The sequence below is a fragment of the Amphiprion ocellaris genome, chromosome 1 (genome assembly GCF_022539595.1).
Source record: "Amphiprion ocellaris isolate individual 3 ecotype Okinawa chromosome 1, ASM2253959v1, whole genome shotgun sequence".
NCBI lineage: Eukaryota > Metazoa > Chordata > Actinopteri > Pomacentridae > Amphiprion > Amphiprion ocellaris.
Window position 1 is genome coordinate 40,364,111 of NC_072766.1, and position 27,635 is coordinate 40,391,745.

General features: G+C 37.6%; 2 protein-coding genes across 3 annotated transcripts in view; one reads left to right on the forward strand and one right to left on the reverse strand.

Annotated features, from left to right (window-relative positions):
- Positions 1–6: 6 nt before the first annotated feature.
- traf6 (TNF receptor-associated factor 6) lies at positions 7–12,645 on the forward strand. Of its 2 annotated transcripts, none has more exons than XM_023274038.3 (8): positions 7–86; positions 2,054–2,376; positions 2,586–2,736; positions 3,355–3,513; positions 5,438–5,509; positions 5,782–5,859; positions 5,955–6,272; positions 9,604–12,645. In XM_023274038.3, the coding sequence occupies exons 2-8, from the start codon at positions 2,054–2,056 to the stop codon at positions 10,207–10,209; spliced, it is 1,707 nt and encodes a 568-aa protein (XP_023129806.1). In that variant the 5' UTR covers positions 7–86; the 3' UTR covers positions 10,210–12,645. The 2 variants fall into 2 exon arrangements, with proteins under 2 accessions (XP_023129806.1, XP_023129805.1); XM_023274037.3 differs by having other exon boundaries at positions 51–184.
- A 43-nt stretch (positions 12,646–12,688) lies between these two features.
- Positions 12,689–27,635, reverse strand: part of trpm5 (transient receptor potential cation channel, subfamily M, member 5) — a 47,518-nt gene continuing 32,571 nt past the window's right edge. The window contains exons 15-26 of the mRNA XM_055010667.1: positions 27,383–27,495; positions 23,826–23,927; positions 22,463–22,721; positions 18,194–18,312; positions 17,274–17,406; positions 17,002–17,176; positions 16,671–16,839; positions 15,948–16,126; positions 15,085–15,217; positions 13,737–13,809; positions 13,532–13,622; positions 12,689–12,935 (exon numbers count right to left, since the gene is read on the reverse strand). Coding sequence (XP_054866642.1) covers positions 12,796–12,935; positions 13,532–13,622; positions 13,737–13,809; positions 15,085–15,217; positions 15,948–16,126; positions 16,671–16,839; positions 17,002–17,176; positions 17,274–17,406; positions 18,194–18,312; positions 22,463–22,721; positions 23,826–23,927; positions 27,383–27,495 — 1,686 coding nt within the window. The 3' untranslated portion in view covers positions 12,689–12,795. The remainder of the gene's footprint in view (positions 12,936–13,531; positions 13,623–13,736; positions 13,810–15,084; positions 15,218–15,947; positions 16,127–16,670; positions 16,840–17,001; positions 17,177–17,273; positions 17,407–18,193; positions 18,313–22,462; positions 22,722–23,825; positions 23,928–27,382; positions 27,496–27,635) is intronic.

Consider the following 27,635-nt stretch of genomic DNA (forward strand, 5'->3'; position numbering starts at 1 on the left):
ACCGAGACGACTTCAGAGTGACGTATGGAAAAAAAAAACAGGAAACGTTACAGAAACGAAAAGTTGGGGACATTTTCAAGGCAAAGGTGGGTATATTACGAGAACAATGTCTGCTTTTACAGACACGGGCACACTTAAAGGTTCCTTGTCTTGACGGACACCTGTGTTTTCTACCTGCTTTTTGGTTAGTATGTTTCTTTTTTTTTTTTTAAAAACAAATTTTCAGTGTAGTCAGACTCGAAGTTACAGTTCCGCATCCAGGGGCACGACTGCTCCATCAAGTGACAACATTACAACACTTCTGTATGCAGGAGGTTAGCTAGCCGTAATTTCTCTAATATTTAATGTGTTTTATAACATGTCAGCCATAGCTTTTTAGTAAGAACGTCTGCGAGAAATGGGAATTAGGAAAACTGAAAGAGTTTAAGGTGCAAGTTGGTTTAATGTTAGCTTTTAGGTTTAGTTAACAATGCTAATAGCTGGTAATCTGTTTTACTATACTTCATTAGATTACATTTTACTGTCTTTGCAGTGAGTACAAGTACACAGACATATCTAGAAGTAGAAAAGAAGTAGTAAAAATGCAGTAGAATGTGAAATTAGGATGAAGCTAAGATGCATAAAGTACGAACAGATGTATGAATATCCAAGATGAATGGGTAATGTGTGATACAGTATGAACAGAATGGACAATCATAAAGTCAGTGGATAGCAGTATTATTTATTAGTCTTTTATGTAAACAACTGGAATTAGTTATTAAATTGACATTTGCTGCTTTGATTTTGTGAGTTATGTCAAGTCGCTGTAATTTCAGTAATAGTTTAAATTAGCAGCCGCTGAGACAACTCTGCCTTCCGGTGGAGAAATAAAATTAAGGTTAACATCACACAGTGTTTTTTTGTTTTGTTTAGTTTTTTATCATGTGAATTCAAATATCATAGTTACAGATAAGAAGATAAGATATGCCTTGATCAATTCCACAGCGGAGAAATTTATGGATACAGCAGCAAAAAAAATGCGAGGATAACGATAGTTAAATAAAGTAAATTAAAAATATGTAAAAGTAGTGTTGATATAGTATTTGCTGTACAGATTTTACATGAAAAAAATCAGATATTACATTAGTTGCCTCCAAAATTTGTACAGAATATGAAAATATAGTTCTTTACCCACTGTGTGTCTACATAGATGTTATTTCGTTTTATTTTTATTATTTTTACTGTTGTTATTTTTATTTATTTTAACTATAAGAAGCCAACATGACCAGAAAAAAAATCATTCTATTTAACACTCTGTTGCTATGTAGTTAATCGGAATAAGCTCTGGTGATTTCACAAAACAAAAAACAAAACAGAAACCTTAGCATCCCATTGTGTTTCCTCACTGGGACATAAGACAACTGTTCAAACAGAGATTAATAAACATAGTCAAACAATAAGACCTTTATGCATTAAACGCAAAAGTGAATGTCATTGTAGAGCTTTTTTTAAGTCACATTTTAAGCAAAAGAACCACATATTCCTGATGAGTTAGGTATTTGAAAAATGAATTGGCTAATTACAATGTAAGTGTAAAACATTCCCATAAGGAATGCTGTCATAAACCAGTTAGCTACTACTAGTTATCATTTCGGTATTTGTTTTTTTAAACAATGGAGGAAGTTGAAAAGGTGTTCATTTGATGGGAGGAAGTTTTAACATTTTGTTATTGGAGGGGAGAAGGGATCTGTAAACTCCTTCATCTGTTTTTAGTGTAGCCTATTTGTATGAATTGAAGTAAGTGATGGTAATTTTTGCTCTGTGATTTTTGATGAGACACCACTTTTTTCCAGCTGTTTTGTTGAACTTGAGCGTCACACAGTTATCTAGAAGTTAGGATGTTCCCGACACCAGCATGAGTCACACTCTAACGCTGAAAATGTTTTATAAATTTAAGGCCTCAGTTTTTTTTTTTCAATAATGTGCCGTTGTTGGAAGTAAGTAAGAAATGAATTACTGCTGAATCTTTTTTGAAAACTAATAAATCTTGTGCTTTTATTTTTTGCCTCTACAGATGGCTTGCTTTGAAAGCAATAAGGGCAGTTTGGAGGAGGACAGCTATGAAGGAGCAGTCGGTGGAGAGCTGTCCAGCTGCGCCTTGGCCATGATGGAGAAAGAACGAGAATCCCTCCTCAGCCCTTCAGAGAGCCCTGGTACCTTCATCAGCAGCTCCTCCAATAGCTTCCAGGCTGCCCCTCTTCAGGGCTACGACGTGGAGTTTGACCCACCCTTAGAGAGCAAATATGAGTGCCCCATTTGCCTCATGGCTCTGAGGAACGCCATCCAAACGCGCTGCGGTCACCGTTTCTGCAAGAGCTGCATCGAGAAGTCCATTCGGTATGATGCACATTTCTAATATATATCACAAACACCAGCTTCATGGTGCTTTCTTGTTACTTCTGTTAAGTTCCTGAGTCATAATTAAAGAAATAAATCCCCTCTTTGTCTAAGTGATGCAACGTTTCGCCAACACTAGTTTCACTGCCCAAATGGAAAGCACCACGTATCAGCTGATTGATTTTAATGTTCTTTCTCTTGCTAAACAGCGATACAGGACAGCGGTGCCCTGTGGACAACGAAATGCTGTCAGAAGATCAACTGTTTCCTGATAACTTTGCCAAAAGGGAGATCCTATCGCTAACTGTTCGCTGTCCAAACTCTGGCTGCACCGAGAAAATGGAGCTCCGACATTTAGAGGTTAGAATTCTAACAATGTGACAACAGACGGCTCTGATTTCTAACGCAGATCTACCAGGAACAGGGAAAAGTTAACAGGCCCCAGGTTGTTTATTTTACACGATGTTCAAGTCATTGTAATTACTTAGATGTGCTTATTATAATGTATAAATCCCTAAATTATCACAAAACTAATTATAATTACTGTATTGTTGACTGTCATTGTAATTACTGTATTGTTGACCCTCTGAAAATATAATTCTATGCACAATTAAATTTCCTGCATGATAAGAGATGTCAACAAAAAATTTACTTCCTCAATTCCAAAGAAAACTAGCAACGATTAAGATACTCGGCTTCCTTCTGACTGTTCCAACATTTCCTCACATAGTTGGCTCTTAGTCATGAATGTTTTAGCTTTATTTCTAGTGACAAGTGTGAACACGTTGTACTCCATGTACCTTCAGTAGAACTAAAGAGGTTGTTGGTGACGAATCTTTGCAGAATCTCACAAACTCACTCCCCACATGTGAAGTAAGAAATCAGGCATTTCTGTGGCCGTCTCGTTTATTTTCCTTGTGGGTGATGCATCTAAAACTGCATCGACTGCATTGTTTTCATACATTGTTTTCCTTCCAGAGTCATTTGGAACAGTGTCAGTTCGCCACGGCGCCTTGCTCACAGTGCCAGCAGTCGGTGAGAAAGAGCCACCTAGAGGAGCACACAACTGTTGAGTGCCAAAGAAGACCTGTGTCGTGCCCAGATTGTGTGACATCTTTTGTTTACGAGGAGAGAGAGGTACTGTTGTTTTCTCCCTCGCTTACGTAACTCACCTTCTTGCTATTTCCAGGATAGTTTCTATAGCAAAATTGCGTAACGGCATTGTATATCATTGAGGGTTTGCCTCCTAAGAGTCTGCACTGAAATGTAAAGGCGCTGGCAATTCGTATTTTTTTCTGACTTGTAGAAAAGGTTAAAAAAAAATGGCATTTCTGTTATGTTTAGAAAAGGGTTGACAAACTCTCAACCATTAAGTTAGACCAAAGTTAAGTCATATGTGGTTCTAAAGGACAATGACCAGTAAACAGACACTCCTTTAACCAGTGATCATGAAAGTCCACCTTAAGATGCAGCTTTATTCGAATGCACAGCGACAAAAGAAATAAGAGAATGGGCTCCTGGATGCTGCCTGCCAGTTAAAGCCGTAGACCAGGAGTGTGAAACATACGGCAGGACAACTTTGTAATCAGTCAGTCAATCAAAATTTATTTATAGCGCACTTTACAACAACATAAAAGAAGACCAAAGTGCTTTCCATCAGCATGATAAAACAAAACAATACAATTTGGTTACTACAGAATCATAAAACCATAAAAACCATGATGCAGCACAGATGAATCAAACATTTAAATGAGGCATTTTGGAAAGACATGAAAATAAAACAGCGCTAGGAGTCAAAGGCACGTCTGAATAAGTGAGTTTTTAGCCTGGACTTGAATAGCGACAGGTCGATGAGAACACGAAGTTCCAGTGGAAGTGCGTTCCAGAGTCTCGGAGCGGCAACAGCAAATGAACGATCACCCCACTGCTTGTACCGAGAGCTGGGCACGTCCAGCACCATCTGAGTGGACGACCGGAGAGCTCTGCTGGGGTGGTGGATGGTTAAAAGCTCAGATAAATATGATGGAGCAAGGACATGAAGAGCTTTATAAACAAATGTTAAAATTTTAAACTCAATGCGATGATGGACCGGGAGCCAATGGAGGGCGGAAAGGATGGGTGTGATGTGACTGTGTCTGGATAAGTGGGTTAGAAGACAGGGGAGTGATGACTGTATGATACCGAAATAAAATGCATTACAGTAGTCGATGTGAGAACTGATAAATGCGTGAATGGCCTTCTTCACGTCATGTTGGGTGGAAACGTGGAAATGAATGTACATTCATTTCTAGAGCTTGACAAGTTTTATTGATGATAAAGTAAAATACTATATTGTTCAGTTCCAGATACCTGAGACTGAATGTTTTGTGCCTTTGTAGAAAAACTGTGATCTGTAAGTTGTAATGTGTAAATGATAAACTGAGGCATAGTGCTGTTGAAATTGCACTTATTTTCTTTAAAAATTTCAGTTTGTTCATAATGTTTTGCAAAAAGATGGTTTCAGAATTGTACTTTTTTGCACTAAAACAAAGGGAAAATTTTTGAGTTATCGTTATTTATAGGCTATTATGCTCTGATTTTACTGGTCTGGCCGACTTGAGATCAAATTGGGCTGAATGTGGCCCTTGAACTAAAATAAGTTTGATACCCCTGCTGTCGACAGACATTTGAGCATCCACAACTGCACCATTTGTCAAATGACAAGTCATATCAAACAATCTGTACATGATGCTTTGGAGGTTGAGCAACAGGATCTTGTCTCCCTTTATACACTTTAGCTTCTGGAACACCTTCAGAGAGATTAGTAAAATGTTCCAAAAGCAGTGTCAACAACCTCATTAACGCTGCTGCAGTGTGTGAATCATTACTGATTAGCTTTTTCTGGTCTATGACCCCACTCTCCATTTGCACACTATTATTTCCTATATGTTTCATGACCTCTGTTCTGTTCCAAAGATGCCGTGTGTTGGAGCAACAAATACTGACAGAATGTACTGGATTTAATAAAACATGACATGCTGTGTTTATAGTTTTATTCAGTATAGTTTTGTTGCTTTTTCAGCTTCACGAGCAGCAGTGTCCCTTTGCCAGCGTGAAGTGCCAGTACTGTGAGATGGATCTCATCAGAGACCAGGTGAGAAATGAAAGTGTTTTTATTGCTCTGAACTCATTCTCAGTTAGGCTAACTTCTGTTTTGTTGAAACAATGAGGAACTGTTCCACACTTGGTCAGAGCCCATATCACGTAGCTGATGTGGGCAAAAACAGGTGCAAATGCTGGTATTTTCATGGTTTTCTCTTTAGATTCCCTTATTATGTTTGTCCACCATTATACAGTAACAACTAACATATAGATACAATGTTTAAAAACCTGATTTGATGTGTTTTTAAAAATGTTTTCTTTCAGATGGCATCTCACTGTGACACAGATTGCCCCAAAGCACCCATCACCTGTAACTTTAGCATCTTTGGATGTAAAGAAAGGGTAGGTGAACAGGCTCAAAGGTTGTTCTACACTGCTTCACTGATAACTTGGTTTGTTGCAACAGTGTTTTAAAGAAAGCTGTTTTCCCCGTGCAGATGCAGCGCCACAACCTGGCTCAGCACATGCAGGAGTTCACTCAGATGCACATGCGCTACATGGCGGAGTTTTTGCGTGGCCTCAGCCTCAACGGCACCACACCCAAGCCGCTGTGGCCTCTCGGACCTTCTGTTTCCACCGAGGATCAGGGAGCTGCGGCGCCGGTATCGGCCTGCGGCGGACCCAGAGGACCCGCGAGCTGCAGCAGCAACTGCACTCAGCCCAGCGAGGAGATGCAGAGGCTCCGAGAGATGGACGGACGGCTGGTGAAGCAGGACCATCAGCTGCGGGAGCTCATCATCTTAAAGGAAACACAGGTAAGGGATGCCCAAGTGCATCAAAGTACTGAGTATTTGTGTTTAGATTTGCGAGGAGGATTGGTATCTTCTTTTGTCACCACATAATTCTGTCCTAACCTTTAGCTTTCATTATGTAATACACAAATGGATCTGTATTATCAGAGCAGATTAGTCATTTTCTCAAGACACAGGGATTTAATGAGGAGCTAAAGTCTTGCTTTTAAATGTCAGAGGCAAACAAGAGAATACAACCTGAATGCTTTCAGTTTGTGTTGTACATAAAGGAATACTCCTATGTTGTTGCTTTAGTTACCTGTTTTTGTATAACTTGATGAGGAATTTCCAAAGTTAAGGGGGATCAGGAGATGAAATGTAAAACTTAGCTTGTAGAAAAACATGTTGTAGCTCTGTTAACACGTTCAGACATTTTTCAACAGAGCAACAATTGTGCCTTTTTTTCTTCCTCAGGCCTGTACTACAAAGCAGGTTCAACATACCCAGAATATTGTTTCATTTTATGGCTGCACCAAATATCAACCACAGTCAGGCTAAGCCGTCACACAAAGCTTATGGGTTTCTTAACCTGGTTATAAGTACATTTACATAAAACTGTTAGTGTTTGCACCAGGTGACCAAACTATAATCATAAAAAATATGAGGAATTTACAAATACAATACTGACTACAAGCAACTAAATGTAACACAGATGTAGCAGCCAAAGCAGGATGGAAAACTGTAAATTGTGTGAACACATGAAGAAATTATTAGATCTGATTAGAATTAAAACTCCATATTCTTTTAAACGAATGTGTTGCTCATTTTTTTTAAAAATACTGTAGCTTCTAAGAGTCTTTTAACTTTATTCTTTCTGCTGCAAACCCAGCGGTGTTAAACAGTCTTGTGAGCAAGTAAAATATTAACATGAAAACATCATTCAAAGCACTAAGAAACTTGATTACATTCTTGTATAAAAGGCCAAGTGTGTCCAACTTTACATATTTGTCACAAGAAGAATAAACTATATTCCTAAACTAACACAAGGATTTTAAGTTATAATACAGGCCTTAAAACAGCACAACTGCTGCAGCCAAAGTCACAGACAAAACCTACAAAAACAAAACTACAGGCAGTGTGAATGTGTAATTAATAGGCTTATAAATATAACTGTCCTATTGTGCATATGTAGCTCAGATATCGTATAGTTTAGTTTTGTAAAGAATAAAAAATCAAGTAATAAAAATCAACGGTTTCATGGTGATGGAGGAATTCTGTAATCTCACATCTGTTCTTATGTTTGTAGTGTCGAAGTGTGTTTTAGCCTTTTTCCTTCAGCTGCAGCCTTGGTGGTGGTAAACGGTTATGGGAGTGAGTAAAGAACAGATATAAAAAGATAATTCAGATCGATAAGTGGGCTTAGTGCAGATTTTGTAAGGTCAACAAGCAGGCTGTAAGGCTTTAGTGTCTTAATCAGTTTCTGTTTTCAGATTGTATTGTTCTGTAAAGGCATGTAGAGCAATGAAATGGCTTTAAAATCGCTTGCAGCTCTGACCTTCCACTTTCACTGTCTGAGCTCCAGGGAATCTTCTGGGAATGTTGATGCTATTTTCCAATCGATCAGTAGGTGGTGGTTTAATAATAATATCTGCTAGGTGCTCAGGAGGGCTGTACTATGAAGCAGGAGTAGTGGCTTAGTGAGGTACGTTGAGCCTAAAATCAGAGTTCCAGTATCACAGAGGTGGATTTTTACCTGTTAGCTGTGGAGCTAACCTGGTCAGGAGCAGCTTATGCTCAGAGTTTTGGGTTTAAATCAGCTGGAAGAAGCATTTTCTGATGATTATTTCTGAGCGATACAGATTCTCAGCTGTGGGAATATTTCATGTCTGTAAATACGTTTAGCTGTACATTAGCGATTCCACTGAATGAAGCCGTGCAGCTACATGTATTCAGTGATGCAGAAATTGGTCCTGATTTGCTGTCAAGTCCGTTTACATGCTGGTACTACAGCTAATAGAACACTAATTAGAAAATAAAATATTCCATTTCCGTTTATTATAGAGAATATTCAATGAGTAACATTAATTTCACTATGATTTGACTCAAAATTACAGTGATATCTTGTATTATGGGACAATGTCAGGCCTAAATGCATTTCAATACAGTATCATGTTTAAATGTATGAAGTTTAACAGCTGTAATGTGCAGCTTTCTGAAATAATCAGCTGCATTTGTCAGTACAATAAATATAATAGCACGCGTTTAACAGTTTTCTACCAGCATTCCTGTCTTGCATGTCATAAATTTTTCAATTCCTCATTGTTCTCCTTTTAAACAACCTGTTGACCTGCACAGGATTGTTTCATTTTGTGCAGAAGAAGAGTCACGTGATGCATTAAACGCCTCCTTTTATGTGAACATGCAAAGAGTCTGAAGCACAACTGGAGTAATCCTGATCACCACATGAAAACAAATAAATGGAAACTATTAAGGAAGAATGTTAAGTTATCCTCCTGCCTTGTAAATTTATAAAATTTATACATAAAAAAATAGATAAAGTTGTGGGACTACAGTGGACAAATTTAAAAGCAATTATTCGTATTGAACGATTGCACTTACCATAATTTCCAGACTATTGAGTGCACCTGAATATAAGCCGCACCCACTAAATTTAAAAATTTTGTACATATAGAAGCTGCACTTGTCTATAAGCTGCAGGTGTCCAAGTTATAACATGAGATATTTAGACAGAAAGATTTTTTTAAAACTTTTAATTAAATAAATGCTTTTTTCTGAACAGTGCCTGTAACCCGGCAGTAAAACCACTGAGTCAGTTCATGCTGCCGACTCCAACGTCTCACCATGGATTCACTGATGCCAAGCTTACGTGCAGCAGCTCTATTTCCTTCTTCAACAGGCGGATTGATTTCCTTTAACTTAAAAGCTGCATCATATGCATTTCTTTGTGTGTTTTCCATGATGAGGGTGTGTGCATGAAGCGCAAAATGACCGATCTGAAGAATGTGCATTTGATTTAATTCAAACAGTTTCATTGGTCCACTGTGATCTGTTCGGTAATTTCATTCTGATGTGACGAGGCTAAATGTATTGATGGCATGAAGCTCGCCTGTAAAAATCTATACATTAGCCGGTTCGTTGTATAAGCCGCAGGGTTCAAAGCGTGAGAAAAAAGTAGCGGCTTATAGTCCGGAAAGTACGGTAATGTCCTATCTGTAATTTTTACACTTTGTCCCACAGACCGTAAGTTTGACACCCCTCCTCTACATTTCAGATCTTGCCAGTGCATTCTCGAAGGCAGTGTTTTGACATTATCACACCTTTTCTTTTTTCCCAGGCCGGCCAGCTTGCAGAGCTCAGGCGCAGGGTTTCCATGCTGGAGGAGACGGTGAAGGAGCTGGAGGCCCAGCAGTGCCACGGCATCTTCATCTGGCGCCTCCGAGGCTTCTCTGCCCACCTGAGGAACCAAGAAGCGGGCCTCCCCGTGGTCGAGCACAGCCCCGGCTTCTACACCGGCCGCCCGGGCTACAAGCTGTGCCTCCGTTTGCACCTGCAGACCCCCAACGCCCCACGCTGCTCCAACTACATCTCCCTCTTCGTCCACACCATGCAGGGGGCGTTCGACGGGCAGCTGACGTGGCCGTTTCAAGGGACCATCCGGCTGGCCATCCTGGACCAGGGCCCCGAGGGTCTGCATCACATGGAGGTGATGGAGACGAAGCCGGATCTGCAGGCGTTCCAGAAACCCACCAACCAGCGCAACCCCAAAGGATTCGGCTACGTCACCTTCATGCACTTGCACCAGCTGAGTCAGAGGGCGTTCGTTAAAGACGACACGCTGCTGATCCGCTGCGAGGTGACGCCACGTTTTGACAGTACGGTTCACCGCGAGGGGCCGACGGTGCAGCCTCGAGGACCCGAAGCGTCACTTTCAAGGGACTAACGTCAAAGTCATTTCTCTGGACACCTCATCACATGTACCATCTTCTAGAGTTTCAGTTCATTTTGGAGGAGGGAAAACTGACATTAACAACCATTTGGAAATTGCAATAGTAATATTTATTTGTTTTCCAGACTTTTAAATATCAGTGATTTTTTATTTTCATGTAAACAGCTTTGGAAGTAATTATTAGACTACTCTGTCTCTTTTTTTGCACTTCTAGGTGGAATTATATGGCATTTTTTAGCGACGCCCCTTAAAAATCTTCTCGTTATCTTGCAATTCTCTTCTATTAGGCATAGCTGATTGATCATTTATCTGTTGACTTTACATGTGCAGCTCATGCACAGAATATTATATCACATTTTAAACATTTTTATTGTATGCATTGAATAATTTTAAGGCATTTTTATGTCTTGAAGATGATCCCGCAATTAGTTACCCACTAGGACAAAATTCTAAAGAAAACAGCAGGTTGTCAAATAATTATTTCCAAAGCTCAGTGTTTTTAATTAATATTTCCAATCTATGTACTCACCCACACGGTACCATCAATCATCAAAGCCTCGTATGTTCAAAATATGTAAATATTCAGTGTTTAATCAGCTCAGCGGACTGAAAATCACTACAAGACTTTGCCCTCTTGTTGTGGTTGTCGGAGACAGCGTCGCATGTCGAAAGGTACCCTGAGGAGTTTTTGTCCACTGGTGGTGCCGTGTAGCAACGTTTTAAAGAGCCAATTGCATTGTATGTTATTTTATCTCAATGTGTACTAGTACACACAAGGAGACGGAGACATGGTGATGTACAGTGATGGTAGTGGAAGTTGAAAATGAATTGCTTGATGCTGTGGAAGTGCCTCAAAACAAGACTGGTAAAGCACTCAGAGCACAGTACTCCTCCAAGGCTGTTGCATGGCATTGTCAGAAATGCCTTTTTTTTTTTTTTTTTTTTTTTATAGAAATGCAGCCTTGTTTAGTAGTTATTAATGATCAGAAATCACGGCAACATAGAATGTGTTCATTTAATATAGATGTACCCACAAACAAAATGACCTTGCACTGAGCACAGGCGTGTGTTATGCATGTGTACGTTATGTACGGGTACCAAATCACGTGACCTAAATATGTAGCTGGCGACAGGAATTGATGGGACTCAGAAACGCCCCCACAATTTAATCAAATGTTCCTTGTATCATTTCTGATGGATAAGTCTGCAGCAGTGGAGTTGTAGTAGGATCACAATCCTGTGATTCTCAGCAGGCAGGTGATGTAGCATTGACTTGTCATAGTTACAGTGACACCGTGCCGCTATCTGACAACGATACAGGAATTTTTAACAAATTCCTGGATCCAGACTATAAGTCACATCACTGCCAAAATCTAATCACTTGGTCCTCGTGTCATTTCTGACCTTCCCTGAAAATTTCATCCAAATCCGTTGGTCCGTTTTTGAGTGATGTTGCTAACAGACAGACGGACAAACGTACATCGATCGTCACATAACTCTGTCGCGTTCCTTGACGGCATAATTATTTTTGTAATCGCAATTTAAGACCAAATAGAGACCAAATAGAATAAAAACCTCTGGAAAAGCTGTAATTTTAGCATTCTGTTCCTGAAATACGGAAGCCTTAAGAACCTGTTTTTCTGTGCCTTGTGAACAACTTTCATTTGGGAAAAAATCTAACATTATCTTGGAACAGATGCAGCAGAATCAACTGAAGGTCCATCATTAACAATAGGACATTCTTTGGTTTCGCTGTTTTACACCGGACTTTGGAGGCCAACAGCCTTCCAGTATTACAGCACAAAGGTGAAGGAGGAGACGAGTAATTGATTTTGAGTTTTTGGAACGTTTCAGTGCATTCGTTGGACCTCTTGTTGGGAAACACTGACTTAACAGTTTACACAAAAACTCCCCAGGGTACCTCTTAAGAAAGGTCATTGTGATGAATAGAATTAGTAAAGCTTGTGCTGTTGCTACTCAGTGTTTCACACTGCACTACTTCTGACTGTACTGCTCTTAAAGCATCACCGTGGCTAATTTAGTGAAAAATATTCTTGTAAACATGGAGGACATTCTGCTTACCAGGTTTGATTTTTGCCAGAAAAAGATTCATCACCAAGTTGCTCTTGAAACTTTTGTGCCTTTCAGACAAATTCCTGCTAAATGTGACCAATATTTTAAACATCCATCAATCATTGCTGCTTTTTGTCTGTACTTCTAAGCAAAATGCTGCCTTTATGTAATTAATATGCTGTATTTCTTAGTCTTGTTTTGCCATTTGTCACATTGTTGTGATGCCATTTAAAGAGATTTGATTGTGCATAGAATGTTACACTGAATGCACAGTTAAAGCTAATGACTGTATGGGTTGTTGTTTTTAATACGATCATGAAAAAAGGCTGAAATTAAAGCTAACATCTTTTAATCTCAGCCACTGTAGTGTTTTATGACATTGGAAATGAAAACAATCTGCTAAAATCCATAAATACAACAGTTTTTATTCATTTAAATTAAATGTCAGACCTCTTTCCATCATATTTCAATCATTAGCTGTCTGTGTGCTACCAGTTATCATCGCTTTTATTCATCAATGTAAGGAAACTTTTTGTTAGCTCCGTATCCTGGGTGACCTGGTTTGTCTTCGTCCTCTTCTTGTTTGGCTTCTGCTTGACTCTGAGGTGCATCTGAGCTGCTGCCTGCCTTCAAGCCCGTCAGAGATGCTGAAATTTGACGATGTATTGAGGTTAAATTAGAAACACATGCAGCAGTGGAAGCGTGTACAGGGGGTCCTCGGTTTACAACGTCCTCGAACTATGGTATTTCGTTGTTACGTCGGAACTAGTTATGGGCAGGTCCTCGGTTTACAACGTACGGTTTTTAGTCGTTATGTCGATACTGGTTACGTGGAACTAGTTGCTGAGCAGAGTGGATGAATACGTCATCACGTAGTGCTATGAGACAACTTTGTTTACATTCGCCGGTTGTAAGCCACCTTGGATTGTGCTACATTCACTAAGTTTTTGCCCTTCATTATGGCTCCCAAGCATAAGTCAGTCTTTTAAAATGACTCATACATGCATGAAAGTCGGTATTCACAACTTCTCCAAAGAACAGATCATTATCGTGATGCATGTAACGGCTTTGTTTACATTTTTGCCAGAGTTCTAAGTTGCGGTGAAAATTGACTTACATCAGACCGCAGGAACAGAACTCCGATGTAAGTCGAGGACCCCTTGTAGTGTCATTATTCTACTGTGTTCATGTCTGTTGTGTTTTTGGTTTATTTAGACTTTACTGTTGGGGATTTTTGACTCACTTGGAGCTCTCGGTGCGTCTTTTCCACATTTGAGTGTGCTCTTAGCGAAGCACTCGGCCATCCAGGACAGCACCTCTCCACAGTATCTCACCTGGAGACAAAGCCGGAAATAACTCATGCAAATTGTCTGTCAGGTTACTCACACATAAGGTTTCTAACTTGAAACAGATTGGAGGGAAGACTGGGGACACTTTTCTGGTTTTACCTGAGCTTCCATCGCTGCCAGTCGCCTCTCTTGGTCCTTGAATCCACCGACAATCTTTAGCAAGCTCTGAACCCTTGATTAGAGACAAAATCACGTTCAACCATGCAATAATATGAATTTTTAAAAATTATATATGGCATAAGAGGTGTAGGGCTGAAACAGTTCCTCAAGTTATTCGAGTAATTCCGTGATTAAAATTCCTCAAGGCAAAATTCTCTGAATCGAGGCTTCGTTTATTCCACTTTGATACTAGACCCCAGGTCTAACTGGACTCCTATACAAAACTATAATCAATAAATTATAAGTGGATTTTAAAGGTGACGGGACACTTGTATTAGCGTTGGCTTATCAGATCAGAGGCTGAACTATGAAGACAGTTCGACACAGTCAGACTTTCCTTGTGTGAGTCGACCAAAACTAAAACCTCAGTCTGAGTTAACAGGTATGAAGGAGGTTTTCAATTTTCAACTGTTAACTCAGACTTTCTTCGAACTTGTCACACAAACAGGAGCGTTTAACGATCATTTGACTCGTTTCCCACAAAATGAACCTTTTATGTTCAGCTGCTTCAGACAACAGGTTGTTTTAATGGAGAACGATGAGGAATATTAAAATATATGACAGTTAAAAGCTGCGACTGTAAATGATGTAAGACAAGGATGCTGGTAGAAGACTGTTAAACATGCGTTCATGTATTTATTTTACCGATCAATGCAGCTGATTATTGATATCAGACAGCTGCACAATAAAACTATCAAACTTTTATATATTCAAACATGATACTGTATTGAAGTGCATGTAGGTCTGACACTGTCTCATAATGAAGGAAATTAGTTTAATTTGAACCAAATCAAAGTGAAACTAAAGTTACTGGTTGAATATTCTCTGTAATCAATACTAATAAACTGATCAGTTTTCTCATTTGTGTTCTATCAGCTGCAGTAGCAACAGTTTAAACGGACCAAACATAAAAACACATTTATGAGATTTCTGCGTCACCAAATAAATACATGTGGGGTTCCCATGGCTTTAGTTTTAGTACAATACCCCTGTACTATATTATATATGTACAATACCCCTCTGTACTACAATATATATGTACTATACACCTGTACTATACTATATATGTATAAAATCCCTGTACTATACTATATATGTACTATACTGTATATGTAAAGTGCAATAGATTGAATACTCGATGACTAAAGGAATCGATAGCTGCAGCCCTACAGAGGTGTAAACATGCTGTGTGCTGGTTCTGGGCACCTTGTGTGCACTGAGATTGTAGCTAACTGTGATCTTAATCTGATTATGTGAGAATTTTTATGAAGACTTGCAGATGAATTACTTGGAAGAGGTGCTCTTGAGCCTCTCTTCGCTGCTCTCCCAGTGCTGGCGCTCCAGCTTGGCCAGGTAGTTCTCTTTCTGCACCGTCTCCCAGGTTATCAGCCTCTGGTCCAGGCCGGCCGGCAGCTCCCTCTCTGGCAACACACACAAGGAGGCAGTCCAACACTCAGTTAACCCTCATGTTGCCCTGCGGGTCAAAATTGACCTGTTTTAAAGTTTGAAAATGTGGAAAAAAAAATATTTTCACAGTGAAACTTCTGATGTCCACATTTTCAACATTTTTGGGAAATCTTTGAACATTTTTTGGTGGAAAAAAAGAAATATTAAAAATGTTTCTTTAAGAACATTCACATAAAAATCAACCAAAATCCAGCGAATTTTGCTGATTTACGGATATATATGGAATCATTTTAGATATTTTTAGGAATTTTTTGATAAGATTTTTACTCATCTTTTGAAAATATTTACAAGAATTTTCTTGCAAAATTTGGGTTTTTTAAAAAAAATAAAACTTTTAAGGGAAACTTAAGGAATTATTTGAATTTTCTTCCTGAAGGTTTTGCAAATTTTCAGAAATTTGGGGAATCTTTTTGCTGAATTTTTGTATTTTTTTAAGACAAGGAAACAATATTTTTGGTGCCCGTAAATGAAGACAATAGAGGGTTAAGCTAACAGGCGATTTCCATGGAGAGAGTATGTGAGGGACAGAGATAAGCTCGCCGTGTGTTTGCCTGTATTTCATATCATTTTAATTCATCCAGACAAGCTGCAGGGAACTATTTCAGTGTCTGCTTGAGATGGAACAGGACGACTTAATAATCCCTAGTGGAAATATGGTGAAACATGCGTGTGGAAGCTTCAGACCGAGATGCTCCTGCTTGGACTCGGGCTGTTTGACGAGGCTGAGGAGGATCTGGGAGAGGTGGCTGATGATGATGAAGGGTGGAGCCAGCGCTGGGCGGCTGTGGTATTCCACTATCAGGTTGTATCGCTGGAACTTCCAGAAGATGTCCGTGTTGCCCTGAACTACCTGGAAGGTGTAGCTGCAGATAGAATTAATTAATTAATAAATCATATAAATAAAATAGTAAATAATAATGAAGTAATTAAAAAAATACTGTTAAAATCTCTTTAAATAAACATTTTTTAAAGCTAACATAACTGGGAAAATCATTAGAAAAACATAAATAATAAAAAAGTACATTTAAAAAAAATACAGTTAAAATATCTTAAAAATTTAATTTAAAGCTAATTTAACAAAAAATAGGAGAATCTGTAAAAAAAAAACCATGAATAATAAAGTACATTTTGAAAAAAAATTAAAATAGTTTTAAAAACTTTTTAAAGCTAATTTTACAAAACTGAGAAAATCTGTAGAAAAGGAGAAATAATAATGTTAAAAAAACTGTTAAAATATCTTCAAAAATATCTTTAAAGCTAATTTAGTAAAACGAGGAAAACCTGTAGAAAAACATAAGAAACAATTAAAAAACAATAATAAAGTACATTTTTAAAAATATAGTTATGATATAGTTATTTTTTACAGTGCAGACATATGGACAGTTTCCTGGGTGGTCAGCCTCTGACCTGAACATGGCGATGAGGAGGTTGAGCAGCAGGACGTTGGTGACGAGGAGGAAGATAACCAGCAGCAGGATGACCAGCCAGTTGGCATAAACGTTGGGACACGGTGGCCGCAGGCCCATGATAATCTCCTCTGAGTCATTGGTGCAGTTAATTTCAGGCATGCGAGCAGCTGCGCTCCATTTAGAGAAAGAATAAGATCAGAAGAAACAACATTCAGGTCAATAGAGAGCCATCCCTCCAACACAACATTATGAGTTACAATTACACACTTTTACACAGTTTAAAGGGTGCGTCTTGTGTGCATGGTGTAAATATAGATATCTATGTTTACCATCTATCTCTTCCAAGGGGATCTGTCCAAAAATGTGCAGATATGGTCGGTACAGAGCTCTGCGAAACACCCAGTCGATCCTCGGGTCATTGGGATGAAGAAGAGCCTGGGTGGCGACTCCGTAAGCAATGAGCCAAACGCTCAGGAAAAAGAGGAAGAAGAACACGTCCTTCATCTGAAAAACAGCAGCTACATGAGGTTCTCTTCATCTTTAACCAACGACACATGTAAAGTCTCCTGAATCTGAATGTTTAGGATTCTGTTTTTGTCACCATTCTTTCCACGATGATGATCTTGGGTCCGAGCTGCTTGTGGATGGCGAAGATGTGGATGAGACGTAGAGTAAAAACCATGAAATCTATCGCCAGGACCGTCCTTCCTGCCTCATAGGTGTCATCAACCATCCTGGAATTTATGACCATTATTTCAGTCTGTTACTTTGTTCGTCCTTTACACTATTAGGCCATATTTTGGGGTCATTCCAAGTCAGAATCACCAAATTTTAGAGCAGTTTCTGCTTGAACAACTCAATTTTTTCTGATTTCTGTTTTTTTTTTTTTATCATAAACCATGGATATGTATGAAGATATTTGTGAAATGTTAGCTTGACATGCCAATACTTTCCAAAATATATCAGATTTTTTTGCCCGTAGACCAAATTTTTGACATGTTTTTCGACAGTATTTCAGGAACTATTGAAGATAAAACCCGGAAATTTTCACTCTTATTTCTCATCACGCTATTGATTCAACATGTTCAGTATTGGATAAGTAGGTAAATAAATAATCTCTGATCATGGGTGAGTGAATTATGAAAATAAGTGAAACAGTCATGAAAAGTCCCATCTTTGAGCACAAAGTCAAACTTCAACTCACTCATAATCAGAGAATGTTTGATCTGTCTAATATTGCCGATTCAGAATTGATGGTACAATGAGAAAAACATTTTTAAAATTTCAGGTTTTTGTCTCTAATAGTTTTTGAGATATTGTTTTTCAAACAGCCTTCAGTTTCTCCTGCTGAAAGTGGGTCAACAGAAAGTTTAAATCAATCCAAAAGTTCACAGATGCCATTTTAAAAGCCTACAGATTATGATTTCAAACAGTTTCAAGCAAATCAGAGATGTTAGAGCAGTAGGGCCCTGATGGTTAAGCTGTATCGACTATTTTTTAGTGTCATTTAGTAATAATTACCTGCATGAAACCCCGACAACAAACAGCGAAATCGCGACCATATCACACTTGTTCCAGTTGTCCTCGACGTAGAGCTTGAACTTCTTCAAGATGCTAATCTCTTCATCGGTGAAGAAGCTCTGTGTCACAAAAGTATTCAATGTGTTACGATAACACATACTCATTTTGACACTTATAGAGGCGGTTTGTTAGAAAATCTGTCATTTCCTGTTGCAAAATGACTAAAATCAGACACAAAAAGACTAAAATGTGACAGAAAATGACTAAATTGGGACAAAAACAACCATAAAGTGATATCAAAGGACCACAAGAGACACATAATTAACACTTTAAAGCAAAAAACGACCAAAATGGGACCAAAATCAAGCACAAAGAGACAAAATGACAACAAAAACATGCAAAATTAATAGTATGAGACACACAAAAGCCAAATTTAGACAAAAACACCCACAAAGACATGAAAAATGACAACAAAGAGAAGCAACAAGACTAATATCGGATGCAAAATGTTCCAAAGTTGCCACGAAACAACCAAAATACAACCAAAAGCAACCATAAAACCATGCAAAATGATGACGATGACTGACCAAATGACAACAAAGCGATGCAAAATTATTAAAATCAGACACAGAATGGCAAAAATGTGACAGAAAATGACCACAAAGAGACAAAATGGCAACAAAAACATGCAAAATTAATCGTATGAGACACACAAAAGCCAAATTTAGACAAAAACACCCAAAAAGACATGTAAAATGATACAAAATGTTCCAAAGTTGCCACAAAACAACCAAAATGGAACTGGACCACAACAAAGAGATGCAAAATGACTAAAATCAGACACAGAATGACCAAGATGTAACAGAAAATGGCCAAATTGGGAAAAAAACAACCACAAAGTGACTCAAATTTCAGATATTATGAGTAAATGTTTTGAAGATAGAAGGATTCTTTTTTAAAAAAAATCTATAATTTTATAGAATTTTTCCTTTTTAATTATTTTTTAATCAATTACAGACACAGAAATAGATTAAATTAACCCCCTTTAATATATATATATATATATATATATATTAAAAAAACTAACATAAAATAGAAATATAAAATATTAGTAAAAACTCAACTTTCAGGTATTACGAGTAAATGTTTTTTATTTTAAAGATACTGGTAGATGGATTCTTTTTTTAAAAAAATCTATAATTTTATAGAATTTTTTTCCTTTTTAATTTTAATTCCATTTTTAAATCACAGAAATAGATTAAATAAACACCTCTAATATAAAAACTAACATAAAAAATTAAATATAAAATAAAATAAAACCTCAAATTTCAGGTATGATGAGTAAATATTTTTTAATATAGATGATTTAAAGAAAATCTATAATTGAATTTTTTCCTTTTTAATTATTTTTTAATCAACTAACTTACATTAATAGACTAATTAACACCTCTAACATAAAAAACAAACATGAAAAATTAAATAGAAATATAAAATAAAATATAAAACAAAAATAAAAACTCAAATTTCAAGTATTATGAGTAAATTTCTTTCAAGGCAGACGGGCTCTAAAAAAATCTGTAATTTTATGGAATTTTTAATTTATGCACACTTTTGCTATTTTGTAATACATTAAAATATCATTAACTTACACAAATAGACCTAATTGACACATTCAACATTATAAAAACATTAAAAATGAAGATCTATGATACATACAAGGCCTTATTTAAAATTATTTGCAAAGTCTCTATGTCTGATGTAATCTAAAATTAATTGTTTGTAATTCTAATCTTTCCTTTCTTAACTGCAGTTTTACATTTTTTCAAGTGTAAATCCTAAAAATTTTATAGATTGGTACACTTTTTAACCTTACAGTTCTGCCACATATATAAGATTTTTTGTAAAAGCTCATATCACACTTGATATGAACTGATCTCAGCAGTATACTTGCAATTTTAAATGGAATTACTAGTTTTACAACAGTATTCTGACATTTAATACAAGTTTCATGTTGTTTTCTTGGCACTTTTCTGTAGTATTAGACCTGAATATTCATAATATAACATTATTCAACCACCTTTATAAGTGTTTTCATACTTTTAAAGCCTCATTAAAAATTAAAATGTCAAACAATACACGTCATGCAAAATTAATGTTACTAACTCTATTTAAATTAAGTAAATTTGCATTTTTTAAAAAATGAGATAGTTATTTTCTGGTATTTAACTGTAGTTTTTGGTGCTTTAGCCACTGGAATATTTCCATTTTTTCCTGTTTCTTTCAAAAAAAAAAAGTGTCTCGATAGCTAGCCTCTTCTACTGTCATAACTTTGTGAGCATCCTCTCCATCCCATCTCACTTATCAAGTTAAAAAAGCTGGTGAAGCTGCAGTCTCTACTAGAACGGGGGGCCCCTGTGGCATCGTCTTCCTTCAGGCCGATTCAAATGCCCTGAAGCGATGCGTTTGAAGGCTCAGGGCCTCGCTGGGCTTGGTAACACGCCAGAGCCGCCTGTAGCACTGAGCTGCTTTTTTTGGAAACCTGCGCCACGGTTTTGCTCAGCTCAGGGACTTTCTGAGGTGCACGCTGAAACAGCGAGCGTAGGGAAAACAGCGAGCGTAGGGGAAACGGCGGCGAGGGCCCGTCTCATCTGGGGGCTTTGGTGCCCAGGGGAGGAAAGGCTCAGCGGGATCAACGCAGCGAGGGATCATGCTAATCATGGATGACCTGGCTCAATGGGAGGGAGTCAGGCAGACGAGTGAAGGGCTCCTGCATCCTCAAAACCCCAGAGAGAAGCAGCTCGGTGCAGAAATTCACATCCCGCTCAGATGTGTCTGAGTTGTCAGGCCTGGAACGCTTCTAATAAAAGTGCCACCGCTTCAGAGTAAGTGTCATGTGTAGATGCAGAGATGTGGATTCTTAATGAGGAAGTCAAATAGCCGGCATGACAACTTAAATAAGAAAATCTCTAAAGAAAATTGGAGCGTGCCAATGCTCTAACCCACACACAATCCAAACTGAGCTTTATATCATTTCTGTAATATTTTATGGTCTAGATTTTAGCGGCGTTTGAATGTTAGATCATTCTTGAAAACACAAAACTTTGATCCCATTTTTCTCAAAAAACTACACAAAGTGCTTAGACCACTCTGCTTCCCAACCCTCCAATTATACATGAGGTATAATCTATATAAGTACATTTTATTTTGAAAAGCCAGCACGTTTCACAAACCGGTTTAACATCTTTGAGCTTTTACTTTGAAAGTCTATCAATCAGCCAATCAGCTGTGAGTCACCGGTTGGTCACAGTGAGCAGAGCAGTCAAACTGAGGATTAGACCCTCAAACAAACAGTCACAGCTCAAAAACTATAAGTCGTATCAAAATAATTTTTTCACTGCCTGAAGCACAATCTTGTTTTGAATAAGCCGATATATTTTCATGTCCGCACGGTGTATTATACAGATTTGGTGGCAGGTTAAAGAGACCTTCCGTTTCTGATTTGGGAACTCCAATTTAATGGGAGTCCATGAGAGTTTTGGTCATACTCTGAGCTCTAAGGTGATTTATTAAAGAAAAGGAAGTCCTACAGCAATGAGACTCACACTGGGTAAAAGAGGACAAAAATACCTAAATTTTTATGTATAGATTGTTCATGTAGAGTAGAAATTGCGAGAAGGAAACAAAATTAATTAATTAATTTTTTAATGTGTTTGGTCACTTTAGCTAAAGAAAAATTCTGGATTCTCAAAAAAATTCATAAAACCTAAACTGCGACTGCGTAAAATCCGTAAAAGATATCAAAACACAGATTTAGAAGCTTACATTTTACAGCCTTGTGAACCATTTAAAGTTTGAATGATGTTTCTAGTGTAAAATCTGCCAATACTACTGGTTTCCAAAGATGGCTGCGTTTTGGCAGTTGTCCGACTGACCTCCCATTCGTTTCAATAGGAATTTTTAAAGCAGTTTTTCACGAATTTTGTAAAAAAAAATCCAACAAATCGCAAAAAAACATCACAGCAAACCATTCCCCGCTGAGCTGCATGTTTTGATATCTAATTTATAGGGTTCAATTTGTCAAAGCATTTTGCAATTTTGCAATTTGACAAAAGACGAATTGCCAAAACTTCTGTCAGAAGAATCTAGAATAAGAATAAGCCTGAGGAACAGCAATAAATGTGCTTTAGTGGATATGCAGTGGCACATTTAATGATGTTGGAAAACAAGAAATGGGCTCCTAAAGGAGTGAGTAGGAACAGATGCTTCCACCTGTCGAAGCTCCTCCAGCACCAAGGTGAAGACCCAGAAGTAGAGCATGATCTCCGCGGCTCCGGGGCCGGAGGGCGGCGGCGGGCGGAAGTCCAGCAGGAGGACGTAGGTGAAGAGGCAGAGGAAGGCGAAGTACATGATGACGTTGCCGAGGAAGACGGTGACGGGAGCGCTCCAGAAACGACGCCAGCGACGGAGAAGGAAACGCCACCAGACTGAGGCACAGCTCTGAGCTGCTGGACCTCCAGGAGGAGAATCTCTGGAAAAACAGAGCAGAAAACACTCAGACTGTTTTAGAATACAAAATATAACTAGGATGATAAAGATTACACGAATTACAAAAACAGTAAAGTAACATTGCTGAATATGTACAAAACAGTATGGCTCAAGTAGAGAAAAAATTACATACAAGGTGCATTATTTTATGTATTTAATAGTGTTTTTTAATACAGATTATTTTTATAATATGTTGTATATATTTTTTCAAGTTTCTGTTTGTGCTTCCTGTGTTTTATTTGTCTACAATTCAAACTCCCCTTGAGGACAATACAACTGAGGGTGCAATTAAAATCTCTTTATTCACACAAAAGATAACTATAATGATCTACAAATAAATTACAGCCTGGCTGCCTAAATTTAGCATGTGTTTCATTCATACACACACACACATACACACATATATATATATATATATATGTGTGTGTGTGTAATAGGATTTCTTTGTCATTGCACAACTAAATTATTCAGCTATCCTGTCAGTGCATTCACAGTCAGACATTTTGAAAAGTACAATCGAAAATGTGCAAATATTACTTTTTAAGTATGTCCCAGTGTATCTATGAAAGCAGCAATTTTTTTTATAAATACCGCTTATTTGGTATATTAGGAATTATAAAAACAGTAAAACTGACGTTGCATTTCTAAATGTTGCACTTTGCTGAATATGTACAAAAAAATATGGCTTAACTAGTGCAAAAAAAAAAATACATACAAGGGTCAAAATTCTATCAATTTATTTTATTTTTATACATATATTTTTTATAATATGTTGTACACATTTTTCAATTTTATGCGTTTGTTTCCAGTGTCTCACAGTCTGGAAGTCAAATTCCCCTTGAGGACAATAAAACTGAGGCTGCAATTAAAATCTAAATCACTGAAATGCGTCTGACTTTTACACTTTGGTTGAGTTTAACAGAGGACAGCTTTATTGTCAGTATACGCTGCTCGGTAATGGTGTACTATATATTTAAGAGAAGATAATGAGAACCAGAGATTTAGCAGTAAAACAAATAAAAGAATGAAATGGACTGAAGTGAATTGAACTATAATTTAACTGAGAAGGTTTTGATGGTAAACTCACAGAGGGTCGTCGTCGTCAGTTAGCAGTAACGCCTTTTCTGTATCCAGACTGTCCAGCTCCGCAAACTGCTGGTTACTGTTTCGATTATCAAGCTCCTCGTCACTGAAAAACACATTAAAGTGTCAGTACACAGCAAGATGATATAGAGTAAACTGGGGTAACACACCTTCCATGCCATTTTTCCCCTCCTGAACAATATATACATTTAATTTTAGATCTTTTCTCAGATGACAGTGGCCTTGCAAATTTTTAAATAGCAGTGAATCAAGTATCAAGACATCAAAAGATGTTTTAAGTATGTAATATATATAATATTTTGACAAAACAAAACAGGCCTGTGTGATTTTGAAAATAAGAATATACAAATACAACCGGATGTTTACTCTGTGTGTAAAGGTAAAACTTTTGAAGGAAGATGCCCTCTGTGGACATCAATGAAATACAATACTCTAGCCCTGCTAATGATAGAGTTTTGATAAATTGTGTGCACTCTCATATAATGCAATAACATAATCGCTAACCAGCAATCAAAAAAGTGTCATTATCTGTCTAAAAGGCAAACTAGCCGACTTTATGTCCAGCTAATATCTTTATGCTATATTAACTTGATGCAGAACTAGCTAATTAGCTAACTTTATGTTAAACTAATCACATTATGCCATAATAACTTGCTGTAACACTAGCTAACTGTAGCCCCATTGAGAATAGGGCACTTAATTATATTAATGGCCTTAAAAAGTTATTAGGTTTTATGTAAAAACTTGTTAAACTAAAAATAATTGAGTTAAATAAAACATTAAAATAGTTAATTCAGGTTAATTTTCTGTAAACTCAATGGTTATTTACATCGTTGAAATAAACTGTATAGGAAAAAATGTGTCTGTGTGGGGGGGTGATCTAACTAATTACATTTAGTGGATGAGAAAATGAAAAAAGACAGACTATTCCTTTTATTTGCAGTTAACTGTTTATTGGTCAAGGGTTAAAGGTCAAGTTGTTTTTTCTGTGTGGGGATTTGTCGGGAGTGAGGAAGAGAATGTTGGGGGGGGGGCGGGAGGAAGAAACGTGAGATGTACGTTGAGAGAGCAGAGCAGAAGGGTGAAGGGAGAGGTGCTCTGGAAGCTGAACCAGGTTTTAAGAAGCCAAGTTTCTATTGACTGGATTTACTCAGTACATCTTATGTTTTGCCTTGTTAACTGTGTGTAGTTAACGACTGCAGAGGCACAGATGTTGTTTTTTGTCTGAGTGAGAAAAAATGGAGATTCTGTGTGAGCGGGTTCAAGCTAACCGCTAAAGCTAACGGCTAAGCTAACGGCTAAGCTACAGCCGGCGAGCCTCGTCGCGGGCTGAGTGGACTTTGAACTGGCCAGGCCGGGGTGCTTCTAGATGAGGAGTTACCTAGATGAGGAGTTACCTGTCGCTCCTCTGACCGTTTCTTTTCCTGAGACATTGGATTATTCGTCGGCTGGCTGCTGACTTTTCAGACACCGAGCTGTGAACGCCACTACGTGGATTCTGCTAACTGCTAACTGTGAGTTTGCTGACCGGAGATCAACGCCGCTGCAGGGATTTCGTGGACTGCTTCCTGTGATCATCGTGGGTTTTCTACTCTGCACCTGGACTACGGCGAACGGCTGGAGATCGACACACAGGCCTGCAACGTTTGGGGTTGGTGTGAGTGTGTGAGTGTATGTGTGGATCCACAACTTAATGAACAATATTTGGTATTTAGTACGCGCTGTTTGTTGTGTCACATATAAGAACATTTCAGTGACACATTTGAATGTGTTCCTTTCTGAGCTTGTTTGAGGTAAACTTAAATATTTAAAGGGAGCTATTTTGTGTTAGTTATTAATTTAATTTCAAGGGAAGGTATTCAATTTGAATGGTATTACTTTGAGTTATTTTGTGTTTAAAAATTATCAAATGGAAGGGGATTTTTTTTTTGCTATTTTATTTAAAACATTGAATTAAAGTATTTTTGTTTAATTCAACTATAACCAAGTTGTTGGGGGTCAGTTACTCCAATTAGCATGTAGGAACTGTGGATAGACCTAAAGGTTTGAAGTCTTGTAAGCAAGGTAAGTCTACTCCACATCAGGTAAACCTTAGGGTAGCTACCTTCAGTAGTATGAACCCAAACACCCCAGTATCCTAAATTACCACTACTTCTAGAAAGTCGTCGTAGTCTTAAATTACGGGTGCTGGGGTGCTACATAACTTTATGCTAAGCTATTAATGTTATGCTATATTTTACTGTAGCACTAGCTAACGATCTGACTTTATGTTAAAATAATAAAGTTACATTAGCTTGCTGTAGCACCAACTAACTTGCCAACTTTATGTGGAGCTAAGAAAGATATGCTATATTTGTTAGAGTTAGCATTAGCCAATTTGCTGAGTTTATGTTTTATGAATAGTTATGCTGTATTACCTTGCTGTAGCACTAGCTGACTTTATGTTAAACTTATTACTTCATGCTTTATAACGTTGTAGTCCTAGCTAACTATCTGGCTTCATTTTAATTTAATAATGTTATGCTACATTAGCTTGCTGTAGCCCCAGTAGCTAGTTAAATTTAAGTTAAACTAAAAACCTTGTGCTATATTAGCTTGCTGTAGCACTAGCAATATAGCTGGCATTGTTAAACCAACAACATTGCGTTACATTAGCTTTCTGTAACACTGGTTAACTACCCGACTTTATGCTAAAATAATAAAACTATGTTTTATTAGCTTGCTGTAGCCCAGCTAGCTAGCTAAATTTACATTAAGCTAATAACCTTATGCCATATTAGCTTGCTATAGCACCAGCAATATAGCTGCCATTTTTAAACCAACAACATTATGTTACATTAGCTTGCTGCAGCACTAGGTAACTAGCTGACTTTATGGTAAACTAATAATATTATGCTATATTAGCTTTCTGTAACACTAGCTAACTACCTGACTTTAGGCTAAAATAATAAAGCTATGTTATATTAGCTTGCTGTAGCACTAGCTAACTAGCTGACTTTATGTTGAACTAAAAATAATATGCTCCATTAGCTTGCTGTAGCACCAGCTAGCTAGCTTGAATTCTTAGAGTAGGCTAAGCATCCTACATGTTATGTACAATAACATTTATGGCGAAGTTGTAGGTTTTCTCGGAGGTTGCACAATTCTAAATTAATTGGCAGAAATCAAAGAAAAAACGTTAAAATGTCTGTATGTATGATTTCATATTTTTCTGCAGTTAAAATAAGAGCAACATCAAAGTTTGCGAGTACGTTAATCAAAATGCACAAAAAACAAACCTGTATTTCTCAAAATGATCATCAAAATAGCACCTTCCCTGGTGGACGTGGTATAAGATTTGATATTTAGTTTAACAAGAATGAAGTTGTAGTCCATTATGATTTAAACATCTTATAAGTTATCATACATCCTGTGTACTAACTAACCAAAAATCAACATTTTTGACCAAAAAATTACTGTTGAATCAAGAACTTTTGATACAATATTAATATTTTGAAAGTAAATAGGGATTGTTCTTTTGGGCACATTTTATCAGATCACCTGAACTTTATGAGGTTGGTCCAGATCAGTGGTGGACAGAAGAAGGACACCACCAGTTTGGAGATGGCTGTGTCCGTCGTCATGGCTCCCCACCAGATCTTTGTGAGCAGAGCCTGCAGTAAAAATGTAGCTTTGCATCATTTTCCAGACCAGAGTTTGATAACACCAGCAAACTAACTTAACATGTGAATGATGTTCACCACAAGGGGACACCAGAGGCCTTAGAATATTTCTGCCTTACAGTCTTCAGGCC